General features: G+C 41.4%; 1 protein-coding gene across 3 annotated transcripts in view; it reads left to right on the top strand.

Annotated features, from left to right (window-relative positions):
- FBXL13 (F-box and leucine rich repeat protein 13) overlaps positions 1 to 13,268 on the top strand; it is a 177,235-nt gene that overhangs the window by 125,317 nt on the left and 38,650 nt on the right. For all 3 annotated transcript variants that reach the window (XM_037889206.2, XM_043552013.1, XM_043552008.1), the window contains 2 exons: positions 3,970 to 4,089; positions 5,770 to 5,896. In XM_037889206.2, coding sequence (XP_037745134.1) covers positions 3,970 to 4,089; positions 5,770 to 5,896 — 247 coding nt within the window. The remainder of the gene's footprint in view (positions 1 to 3,969; positions 4,090 to 5,769; positions 5,897 to 13,268) is intronic.

Raw genomic sequence — 13,268 nt, forward strand, 5'->3', positions numbered from 1 at the left:
AATCTGGGGTACCAGTGTAAGTGTGTAATGCAGAAGGCCACATTTTTGGAATTGTGTGCAGATCTTATCCCAGTCCTCCTGCACAGAGACACCAAAATGAGAGCTGCTTTGACAGTGGGGAAACAGGTGGCAATCATGCTGTGGAAGCTAGCAGTACTGGATTGCTATCCATTTATAGACAATCAATTCCATGTTGGGAAGTCTGCAGTAGGGGCTGTTGTCATCCAGGTGTGGAATACCATTAAACGTGTCCTGCTACGCAGGATTGTGACTCTGCGCAATGTGCATGAAATAATAGATGGACTGAGTGCTGTGGGCTTCCCAGGCTGCACTATGAGAGACATATCCTGATTCTGTCTTGCTTCCGAATATATAAACAGAAAGGAATACTTTTCCAGGTTATGCAAACACTGGTGGATCCCTGGGGATGCTTCACTGACATTAACATTGGGCTGTCTGGCAAGGTGCATGATACTTGCATTTTCACGAACACACAACTTTGATGACAAGCTGCATTCACAGAGATTTTTCCTGGACCAGCACCTTCACAGTGGCAAGACTGCAATCCCAACTGTGATTCTTGGGGGTCCCAATCTACCCTTTGCTTTCCTGGCTTATGAAGCCACTCGTTGGGCTCATGGACAACAGTAAGAAAAGATATAGCTATCCTCTGAGCTGGGTGCAAGATGATTGTTGAATGTGCATCTGGTAGATGGAAAGGATGGTGGAATTGTCTCATAACTACACTGGATCTCAGTGAGCCAAATATTCCTATTATTGCTGCAATGTGTGACACATCATATTTGTGAGGCAAATGGAGAAACATTACAAACAAGATGGAGGAGGGGAACTGGAAAATCTGTCTGATTTTGAACATCCAAACCCAGGGGCAATTACAAGAGCACACCAAAGTGCTGGAAAGTTGAAGGAGGCTTTAAGAGCACATTTTAGATGGTGTTCTGTAGTAAGCCAGTATTTTGCTTTGTGTTTATTTGTATCACTTTGTAATTAAATTGTAGTTTGCTTGTATCTGAATAATTAGAAATGAATTGTTAATATACTGTTTGAATCTGGAGAGAGGATATTGGTTTGCGGGTCACATGGATGTCTTATAAGACAAAATAAATCTTGATTTTCACAAACCAAACTTTACTGAACGGTTATAAACAATAACACTTCAACAAAACCCCATTTAAAACCATTTAAAAAAAAGGTGCTGAGTTTTCCTGTATGAATCACCTATCAGAGTAGGTTCACTCACTGGGGTTGAGTGGAAGGGATAGTGTGACACACTATGCTGGGAGACTGCGGGGTCCTATGGGCCAGGTCCTGGAACCCTACAGTTGTCCAAGCATTGCAATGGCTGCTGGAGTGAAAGTTTTTGGGAGCTTTTTATCTGAATATGCTGTCCCAGGAGCTGCATGATGTCTTGGTGGACTTCACTATGCACCTCCTAGTCCTTCTGCCTCTCCTCCAGCAAGTGATTTCTCTAAACTCCCTTGTTTTGTGGATCTTGAACCTGGAGGTCCTGAAGAGATCTGAGAACATGTCCTCCAGTGACTGTTTTTTTTTTCCTTTTGATCAAAGTTAGTCTTTTCAACAGGTGTGTGTGTGGGTGCCTCTCAGGGATACCTTAGGTAAGGTCACTGATAAACAACAAGACAGACAGACATTGTTAGAATTAAAGGCTTGGCCTGCAGAAAAAGATAAATGAGAAAATCCCCTCAAAAGTTCCCCTAAAAATTCATAAAAATATGAACAGGGTCAGACTTTCCAGGCTGCTTGTATTAGGACAATTCAGCAGCTCCCAGTATGATTAATATAATGTGGGCACTTTTCACAGCCTATAGCAGTGAGAGGGTGATCGTCTTGGTAATAAATATAGATATAGTGCAGTAAATATTGCAACATTTATTACAGGCAATGGTGATTCTCGCTGAAAATATCACTCATGAAGTAGTCAAAGGCCAAGAGAAGGCAACTGCTCAAGGCAGCAGAAAGCCATTGGGCCCTTATGCTGCTAGCCTCTTCACAGTGATGGTGCTGCCAGAATTCATTGAAGAGTGGCATGGGAAAGTTTCCTATACCAGGGAAGAACAAAAGCAACCCTTCCAAGAAATCTCAAGGCAAAACTTAAAAAATAACTGCTTTAAAACTATATCAAGGTTGTGCCAGATGATAACAGGGAGATCTGTGGCAAGATCAACACAACACTCCAAAAGAGGAGGAGAGTGGTTACTGCTCCTTAGCCATGCAGGTCAATTAAAGGCCAAGATCCACAGAGCCAAAAACAAACTCTTTCTACCTCCGGATCCAATTACAGCATGCAAATAATTTGTTTTGGGCTTAGACTCTTGGATTGGAAAACCAAAGCTCTGCATGTTTTGATGTTTAAAATACATGTTTACTGTATACTGTTAGCCATAGCAAATCAGGTAGTCTGAATGAGCAGTTCCTGGATTGCTTGCAAGAATTATTTGAAATTTTCTATGTGTTTTTATTTGAATGCTCAGATTTCAGGATCAGTGTTTTTCTTTTTCTGCTTGCAATGCTTTTATTGACATTGCTCTCTTTTTGCATATGACTGCCAGTGCATGTTGTTAAAATAAACCAGCTTTTTTGAAATGCAATTCCTTTGGTTCCTCCCCATGCACTTTTGGATGCTATTTTGAGTGTGCGTAGGAAGGATTTTTGCGAGACGTGAACAATTTATTTTTTAAGCCATGAAACAAGTGGTAGTAGTAAATTTTTCCTCCAGGCTCATCTGGGTTAGATTTGGTTTATACTCCTGGCTCTCCACATTGTCTGCATTCTTCACATGCACCCTCCTCAACAAGCTCTCCATCACTGGTCACTGTTGGGGTTCTTTCCTTCAGGTCTTGTGAGGTGTCCATTGTAATTTCTGGGGTGATGGTGGTGGTGTCCCCATCAAGTATGGCATCTGGCTCTGCATAGAAGTGGTAGATGTAGGGGCTAGCCCTAGATTTTTTATTGGTCTCCCTTGACTCTCGGTGCAACAGATGCATTTCCTTCCCCTCCACCATGGGTGGCACATGAACCATTGACTGGGGGAGGCTAGCTCCCAGCCCCGCCCCTTCCACCTGAGGCCACACCCCTTCTGTATTCCCCCCCCGCCAGAGACCCCCCACTGCAACCACCGGTCCCCGCCCCAGGCTAGCCCCCCAAGCCCTAGAGCGCTGGCAGCGCAGCCTTAGCCCCCCCCCAATTCCGGAGCACCAGAAGGGCAGGCGGTGCATGGCCACACACCCTGCCCCCAGCCCTGGAATGCTGGGAGGGCAGGCGGTGCACAGCCACAGCCTCTCCCACAGTCCCAGAGCACCAGGATGGCAGGCAGCATGTGGCTGCAGCCCAAGCTGGGGCCACTGCCCAGGGGGACTGGAGCTTCTGCACTGTTCCTTCTCTTCAAAGGCTGAGGAAATCCAGGACTTCTTTCCTGAACCAGGCAGCAGCTTGAAGTTTAGCTGGAGTTTTGTGGGGAACCATAACTATGTGGTCACAAAGGTGTGCTTGCCAATGGGGGCGAACCGGAAGGGAGGCACTTCAAAAATTTGCTTGGGTCTTCCAAAGGGAAGAGGGGAAGAGGGTCAGCTTTCCAGTCTGTTTGATGCCTGGGCGGTCATTGTTTAGAGCGGTCATTGTTGCTGGAATAGTGGCACTGTGGGACTGTTGCTGGAGGACTATTTTGCTGGTATAGGTAATGTAGTATCCACTCATACATTCTACCATTGTACCTGTGCCATTAGAGGGCTTCTTTTTCATAAGCCAAACTGTCAAATTCTTCTTCTGGCTACTTATTCAAATTCGGCTAAAATAAATGATGTTGGGCAACTACCAGTTTCAGTCACTGTTCATCTGTAATGCCAGTCATCAGATGCAAATTATATATTGAATCATGTAGATTATGAAAGTGTGTGTGTGTCTGAATATGTTTTTGTATTTATATTTTAGAATCAGTGATGCAGGTTTACGTCCATTTTTAGAAGGCTCTTCAGGGACAAAGCTAAGAGAACTGAACTTCGCTAACTGTATCCATGTCACTGATGCCTCTCTCATGAAAATAGCCCAAAGGTACTGTATTATTGTGACACCAGTATTAATCTGGTGGTAATTAGCAATTATTCTCTTAAAATATTGTTTTTTAGAAAATTTAATTTGGCAAGTTATAGGGCTCAACACAAGGGTAACTGGGTGAAATTCTGTAGCTTGTGTTTTTACAGGGGTCAGACTAATCTATTGGTACCTTCTGGCCTTCAAAATCTATGAAAATGATCACTATGACTGAGAGTTCATCTCTACTCATTCAAAAAACTGGAAAGTGAAGTTCAGCAAAGTAAAACTGCTTAAAAGCTTGTTGCCAGGTGGCAGAGCTGTCTTTAATTTTTCTTAACTCAATAAATATGCATAACCATGGTTGCACAAACTAATGAGAGCTGCATGGCAAACCCCTTCCACATCAAGTTATAGGAACACCAGGAGGGGGACTGGAGGAGTGCCTGCTGTATATCTACCAAAAAGTCATCTTGCAGTTGCAGGACAAGATGGCATAATGCAGGCCACTGTTAGTTACTCCTCTGAGCAGGAGCAACATTCATGATTTGCCAGTGTTTGCTGCTAACAGTAGCATGCATGTTAGCAGACTGGGGGATGCCTGTGTCTTTTAGCTGTCAGATAAGACTCCTTTGAGGCCATGGAGTGTGGGCTGGGGCACTAGCTGGGTGTACCCCTACTGCTCTTTTGAGCACTAGAAGGGTTCCTATCTGCTGACTGTATACGAAGAAGAAGCTCTTAATACTTTTCTCTCTTGTAATGCACCTACCAAGCAAAGAGGGGGTCTAGCACAAATTAGTTTATTCAAAAAGAGAATTATTGGATTATTCTCATTTAATGTGTTTAAAATGTACAGAATTATTTTTCCAGAAAAAAACATGCATGAAATAGTAGATTTCATCCATAGTGTAGAATCAGGATGAGCTAGGCCCAAAAGAACTGACATGTAGTTTTGATGTTCAAATATAAGGAAAACTTGGCTACAGTGTTATTTAAGAATATATGTTTTGAAACAGATATTGTCGGTAGTTTAACCTTTGCATTGGATCAATGTTTTTATTAAAAACCTACACTATGTAGAACAGTAAATATTCTGTAGCGTTTGGATATTTTGAGGCTATTATTACATAATCTTATGTCTTGATTACATGATCTTATTGCCACTGGCTGGAGTAGCTCATAACCTTGAATGCCTACCTCAGGGCAGACTGTCAAAAACAGGGCAGGTGCCCCAAATTGGCAGTGTGTTCTATAATTAGATTTCATCTTCAAACATACTCTCTGTGTAAATGTTTAGAATTGTGAGTAGCCCCATTGGACAAAATAGCTACTTACAGTACTGAACACTATTCCTGGCAGTAAGTGTTTCAGAATTAGGTCCTATTTCTTACTTGGACGTGTAAGCAAGTGTAAGTAGATAAATTGCAGTCCAAGTTTCTGATTTTGGGTAGTGTTTGATTGCTGTTTGTTCTTCATATTTTGGTTGTAGTATTTGTTGGTTTCTAATTTTTGTAGCTCATATATAATTTTGTATTTTTCAGCAAGTCATGCCCCAAATCTTACTGAAACTGAATGGGAGCTGGGTGCCTGATTTCTTAGGCTACCTTGAAAATCCCAGCCAAAGGTATTACAAAAAATGTACATAACATAAAACATTTCCATAAAGAAGTGGAAAGCTCACATTTCTGTGTTTTAATTTAGGTGCCATAATCTGACCTACCTGAATATTCGTTACTGTGAAAGTGTGACTGATGCTGGGATTGAGGCACTGGGAAACATGACCTCATTGATGTCTATTGATATTTCTGGAACCACTGTCTCAGATATGGTAAAAACCCCATAAAAGAAAATCAATATGTTTCTTACCTAGATATTTTTCCTTTGTAACCCACACCCCCATTTAAAAAAATCACACAAATATTAAGTAGTGAAGTTACCATATCTTTAAAATATTCCGTAAAGCTTTGCAGACTATTTTGTACTGATGAATTTGATACATTTCAAAAACAGTTTCATAACCGCAGTAGTGTTTTAGTTTAAGAAAGGGCAGTGTAGTAATTGGGCTTTGTGAAGGGATCTCTGTGGGGGTTTGGAATTCAACCCCCTGACTTGCAGGCAAGCCAAGGAGTTGAAATTCAGACCCTTGACATTCATTGTTCCATGCCGTGCCTCTCTGCAGCTGCCATGCAGGATTTCTGGGACATTGGATCCACATAATTGTGAACTCAGTGGCCCTGCCCCCAAACTGCCTTATTAAGGGGCTGTGCAGTGACCTTCTCCCTTCAGCACCCATCCCTCTTTGATTCAGACCCTGGAGCATCCAGGGGAAGGCCAGGAGCTGGACGAGGGATATACACATTGCCCAGGGTCTGGAGGGAATTCTGCTGTAAAGGTAATACAGACCAGGGTTGAATTTCTCATTCTGTAGCCCTTTTCCAGGGAGAATTAAGCTGGCTGCAAATCAAAATGTTCATCCTGTGGAAAATTCTAATATTGTAAAAATTCTTTTCATCCTGAATCAAGACAAAAATTTGAAATGTTGAAATGTTTTATGGAATGGAAAGTTGCCAAAAAAATTTAAATTTTGAACATTTCATTTTGACATTGCATATTGAAATGAAAAGTTTTGATATTCCCAAATCAAAATATTTCATTTTTGATTATTGAACTGATTTAAAATGTTTTGTCTTAAGTTGCCAGGCTTCCCAGGCATAGTGTGTTCCCCAAGACACACATGATCAGATGACTCCTATGCTGCACTAATGGTTGTTCAACCAGTGGAGGAAGCTGTGGTGCATCATGGGAGATGTAGTCCAGTCAGGGAACCCAGCCTATGAAGGAGAATGGAGACATGAGACACTCAAACTACATACAACTCCCATGAGGCTTGGCTGCAGCTCAAACTCATACAGATTTATGTTGAACTGATCCAAAACAAAATGTTTCAGTACGGTTTGGCAAATGGAAATGTTTTGACTCAGGTTGATTAAGCTTGAGGGAAAATTGAAAAATTAGACAGAATCAAAATTTGCCAAAGGAAATTTTGAATGTGTGAACACTGCATTTTCCATTGAAAACACATTTAGATACAAAAATTTGTAACAGCTATAATAGAGAGGCCCCCCTTACATTGTGCTCCAAGGTATAGCTGCTAATGAAAGAAGCTCTGGCAAGGTAGCTTCAAAGATGTCAAGTTGCTGGGAGCAGGAAACAACCGTAGAGGGCCTTGGAGCGAAGTTAGATACGTGGGTCTTCGACACAGATGTTCATGGCTCTTGGCTGATCCTCCAAGATCCACAGTGCTAGGAGCCAGGTCATTTGCTTCTTCAATAGGAGTCCAAACCCTGCTCTCCTGAAAGAGAAGTCGGGAAGAAACTGCGAGAGAAACCTCTGCAGCAATTTCTTTCCCCTGGACTCCTTACTGTGTGTTTTAATATAGGAGATATGCTCTTCAGTGTTGACTCAGACCCTGCTTATGCAAACCTGTGAGCAAGAAAATCAGTGTTTGGCTCTAAAGCAGTATTTGTTCAAAAGCAATTAAAAACTCCTTATCCTTGATGGAGGCCTAGAAAAGAAAAGACTAACCCAGATAACACAAATGGGGGAGAAATAAGGGATTTTAATTTAATTTAAAATATAATTTAATCACTGTTGGTATTTTTTTAGTATATTTTATGTGAGATTTGGAATTCTTGGAACTGTAAACTGTAAAGTTTTATAATAGAACGTAAGAACGACCATACAGGGTTAGACAAAGGTCCATCAAGCCTAGTATCCTGTCCTCTGACAGTGGCCAAGAATGTAAGTGTAAGAATTTTCTTTGGATTTTCTCCTGTTTTTTGACCACAGTTAGCCAGTTAAGATACTGTATGTTGCTTCTTATTCTCATTTACGTGCAGCAGAGCCCCATGCTGCAGGCAATCATCCAAACTCTGTTGCTGACACAACAGCATTCAGACATGTTTTTTTCAGACATTCAGTTTTCCCTCCTCCCACAAGACAGGTAAGTTATCCCTGAAATTTACCATTCATCATTGTCGTATACAGTGTTATTGTAACTGCATTGGTCTCAGAATATTAGAGAGACAAGGTGGGCGATGTAATAACTTTTATTAGACCAACTTCTGTTGATGAGACACAAGCTTTTCAGCTTATACAGACCTTCTTTAGGTCTGGAAAATGTAATCAGGCCTTGTCTACATTGCCACTTTACAGCGCTGAAACTTTCTCACTCAGGGGTGTGAAAAAACACCCCCCTGAGTGATGCAAGTTTCAGTGCTGTAAAGTGGCAGTGCAGCCATGCTCCCAGCGCTGGTAGCTACTCCCCTTGTGGGGGTGGGTGTTTTTACAGTGCTGAGAGAGCTCTCTCTCAGCGCTGGTGCCGCAACTACACAGCCACGTTAAAGCACTACTCTTCAGAGTTCAAACTTGAAAGTTTGTCTCTCTCACCAACAAAAATTGGGCTAATAAAATATATTATCTCACCCATCTTGTCATTCATCATTATAGTAATTTCTGAACTAACTGCTAACAGTGGCCATTACACTGTCATTCTCTGTGCTATATACTGTACCCACAGTATACATCATATGCTTACATCTTGAGACATGATATGAAAAGTCATCTAACAATCTTTTGTTTAATTTGTGTGTGCTTTGAGTTTTTGATGAAAGAGGGATTAATATAAACTTCTTTTATGCACTTTTTATAATAATATAAATGAAGTTCAAAGAAGATATATATTTACACTTTTAATTTAGACTTTGTAAGTACTGTGCAGAAGTTAGTTTTGAATACTGTAGTAAAGGTCATCAGGTTTCAAGCCCAGTGGATCCAACACCATTAAATGGTGCTAACAAGTAGAAACCATGAAGGCCAAATTCTTTTCTGCACTCTGTACAGCGGATCTCTATTGCATATTTTTCAAGTATTCTGTCAGAGGGAGTTCAGTAGGTTTGAAACATGCCGAATATGCAACATGCTTTTGCACTGCAGAAGAGAATTTTGTTTTAAATTTGGGGCCTGAGCCATTAGCTGTCCTAATGATGGAGGTTAGAATTGCTCCACTGCATACATACATAATACATTTTATATAGTTGTTAAAAATCATATGCAATCTCTCAAAATGTTTTGATTGGATTACTGGGCTGAGATTTCATAAATAGGAGCCTAAATTCAAACACCAACTGCCATATTTAGGGATTTGCCTGGTTTTCAAAACTGGCTACACCCAACAGCTTCCATTGCCTAAATATAGATATAGAAGCATAATTTTAAGAGAAAAAAATTGCCATTCTGGATAAAGAGGACACTTGACCTGTTGCTTGTATGGATAAATTTGTTGACTCTTGGAATTAGATTTTACAAAAGACACATTTTATATAGAAGAATATTTCAGGATCCCCATTGGACCAACTGTAATGAATATTGTAGTGCTCATAGCAAATTCATTTCCACTCTGTCCCATGCCTGTGACAGTTTTAGAATCATTGCCTTGTAGTGCTTGAAGCGGCTAAGCTTCTTTCTCAGCTTTTCTTTCCAGATGTTAGGCCAGTTAGTCAAAACAAAAGAAGAGTGCCAATGGAAATATAACAAAAAATAATCATTGCAAATATTCAAGCAGCAGTATTATTCTTAGCAAATGTATGTGTATTGTATGTAGGGAAACAATACTTAATTTGTTAGAAAACTCAGCAAGTAAACTCATGAATAGGGCCCTGATTCCACACATGCTTACAGTTTCACCCTTGCTTAAGTATCTTGCTGAATCAGGGCCCAAGATTCGTGATGAACAAAACCCAAGCCTGTTCCCATTAAGAGGACATGGAATTTATGAATGCAAGAAGCTGATATGATACCTTTGCTTGCTTTGTTACATTTCATAATGATATTGTGGCACCATTCCTATGGAACTTATCTTAATTTGCTCAGTAGATTTTAGACTGTTGCTCTCACTCACCTGAGGCCCAACTGTATTACTCTTGGTCACAGTATGGAGCACTTACAAGAGTAGTCCAGTTGGGACCACCTGCATGAGTAAGTATTCACTAACATGAATAAGGACGGTGCAGTTGGGTCCACTGAAATCAATAGGATTACTTTTGAAGTTCTAGTTAGCCTGAGACAGAATGACAGAACCTAGCTCCAGATAATTTTGTGATTAAAAACTTAACTGAAATAATTGAGATTTCCTGATGGTTTACTACAGTTTTGATTCTAAAAAGCAGATAGGAGAAATTTCTATTCCCTGTACCTATTGTGTTTTTGTGAGCCTGATCCTGCAAGCCCTAGCTTTCTCATGGGGCCTAATCCAATGCTCAGTTAAGTCAATAGGAGTCTTTCCATTGACTTCAGTGGACATTGGATCAGGCCCATAGAGTTTACCCTTCCCCATAGAGCCACCGACTGCAGTGGAACCTAGCGCAGGAATAAAGGTTTGCAGGATCAGGCACCAAACTGGGAACATCAAAAAATATTGTTAATGTCAAAGGAAAATTTGAATGTATTCACTTATTTTCATTTAATAGAAGACCATCAAGTTTACTAATGTTTAATACACTTTCCATTCAGTTACAGTGTATGTTACTTTTGGGAAATTGTTTTTTCCCCCTTTTACAAGACTTAAAACGTACTATGATAGTAGCAAGGAAGTACCTGATACTCACATTTTCAAGCAATTTCCTGTCTGCGGTATTTCCAAAGTACATCTGCTGTACTTTAAAAATGTAAATCCCTTCTTTTCTGTTACTCCTGCCTTCCATCCATGGGAGATGGGATCCAGTATTATGTCTATGCTACCCTTTTATTGCCTTGATACACAGGTCATAACTACACTTAATGGAAACATAAGCTATAGCCTAACATTCTTGTGTCTAGTGTTTTCATTAAAAAGGATATAAGCATTTTTGATCTGTCTAGGAACAAGCAAGTTTCAGACATATCTCAACCCAAAGACATAGACTGTACAGTCTTCTGAAAATAATGGGATATGAGCAAGGACATAGCCTATATTCTAATACCTCTCCAAGGGGAATCTTTCTCTTTTCAATTTTACATTCCAGAATAAATTTCCTTATTTATTAATAATCAAAATGATTTTGATAAATAACATGTATTAAAAAGTCACAAAATGTTTTTGTAACAAAGATGTTGTTGTTCTTCCCCTCATACTCCAAAATGGTTGCTCATAATTTCTCCAAAAAATTTCTCCAGCAGTTTCTGGCTGCAAGCAAGTCTGAGAAATTTCAGCCTAAAGATTAAAGTTTTGGAATGTTCTTCTTTGAGTGTTTGCAGTGTTTGTATTCCACTCAGGTGTGTGTGGGCTGAAGCTGGAGAACATTGCTGAGTAGTACCCATCAGGGTGGCACTTGTGCCCTCTGGCTCTCACAGCCCCTCCCCTGGCTATATAAGGGCCATGCTGGTCTGTGTAAGTGCGGTGCTGCCCTGACTCCCCTGCATTCCTTAGAAGTTTTTAAGGTCAGGCTTGACAAAGCCTTGGCTGGGATGATTTAGTTGGCGTTGGTCCTGCTTTGAGCAGGGGGTTGGACTAGATGACCTCCTGAGGTCCCTTCCAACGCTGATATTCTATGATTCTATGATTCATTCCTTCTCACTGCTTGCAGCTTGGGTCCAAACTTCCTGTACAGATTTTACCTCACGGTTTCTGATGACAACAGTGAGACTGTCTGTAAAGTTAGTAAGTAGTACCTTTGTAGTTAGTACTTAGTTTAGAAATTAGTTCTCTTTATAGTGTAATATGGATATGCCCTCACTAGGGTTTAAGTACAGTCCTTTGTGTGGGGTGGCTATCCCCAATAATGACCTCCACACGTGGTGTTCGTTATGTCTAAGAGAGGGACACATTAAAGAAAAGTGCTCCATTTTCTGCTCCTTTAAGAAAAGGACTCAGGGGCTTACATTTAATACAGCACCTCCTGGAACTGCCATGAGGCTGGATTGAGCCCTGGGGCTCTCTGCAGATTGCCAGGTCCATCAGTCTTTGGAGCTGATGCTGACCCCAGATAGGCTGCCAGATTCAGACTGTTCCCTTCCTCTGGTTCCCAAGGAAGAGGATTCATAAAACTAATTGGAGCCATTCCAGAGCTCAGAGAGACTCTCCCTTCTCTTCTAGGAGGAAGGTGGAACATCACCATGTTTCTCTCAATGCCTTAGATAGAGCCGGGTTGTCTATCCACTTTCTGTAGGGTGACCGTATTTCCCTAAACCTAAAACAGGACGCATGGGGCTGGCCCAAGCTTCCTCTGAATGTTTGCCACGCCCCCAATTGAGCCAAGTAGCAGAGATGGGGCAGGGAGGAAAAGGAATGGGTATGGGCTGCGATCTGGACAGCAAAGCAAAGTGTGAGGGTGCAAGTGTGTGTGAGTACTTTTGGCTCAGAACCAGAGGTGAAACTATTGGACTATGCCCAAACACGACAAATGCCCAGGTTTGCCAAACAGTCAGGATGTTCGGAAAGGGCTTAAAAAGGAGACTAACTTTCCAGTACCAAGGCAAGATCAGATTGGCACTATACCGTCGACTCCAGCACCATCCGCTGAAGAGCCACTGAATTCAGTACTGACGTTACTTTTTACACTGACAGTCTTGAACCCACTGGCTTAGCAGAAAGCATCTGATTTACTCTCCCTTTTGGTCCTGGACTCTCCTCTGTTTCAGTTACTTCACTGAGATCTGCCAGAAAGGTGAACCCAGTCTCGTTATTCAGCACTGAAACATCCTTTTTCAGTACCAATACCATTTTCAATGCCCAAGACTTTGCTAACCTGGGATCAATTCCTGATCCAGCGCCAACCTCTTCCTCGGTACCAGCTGTGACTCTGGTAACGATGGGCTTCCTGGTAACGAATGTTATTGCAGCTTCGAGTTCCCAGTATATGATGGCAGTGGCTACAGTTCTGGCTGAGATCTCGATGCAGCACTGGACTTTAGTCAGAGCAGAGTGTTTGGTAGCCCTAGCAGGTTTGGCCCCTTCATCACTGGCAGCTATTCAGGGGACTCTTCATACTTGAGGTCAGGATCAGTTGCTTCTTCCCCATCTTCTTCCAGGATCTGGTGTTGCAAATCTTTTAGATCTTCTATGAAGGAGCATTATTGATAATGAGAGTGACTGGAGGATAGGAGTTCTTGGCTCATTGGCCTCTGGAACCCTACTCATTTCCAAATTAGCCTTCTTGTGATCC

The sequence above is a fragment of the Chelonia mydas genome, chromosome 1, assembly GCF_015237465.2.
Source record: "Chelonia mydas isolate rCheMyd1 chromosome 1, rCheMyd1.pri.v2, whole genome shotgun sequence".
Taxonomy (NCBI): Eukaryota; Metazoa; Chordata; order Testudines; family Cheloniidae; genus Chelonia; species Chelonia mydas.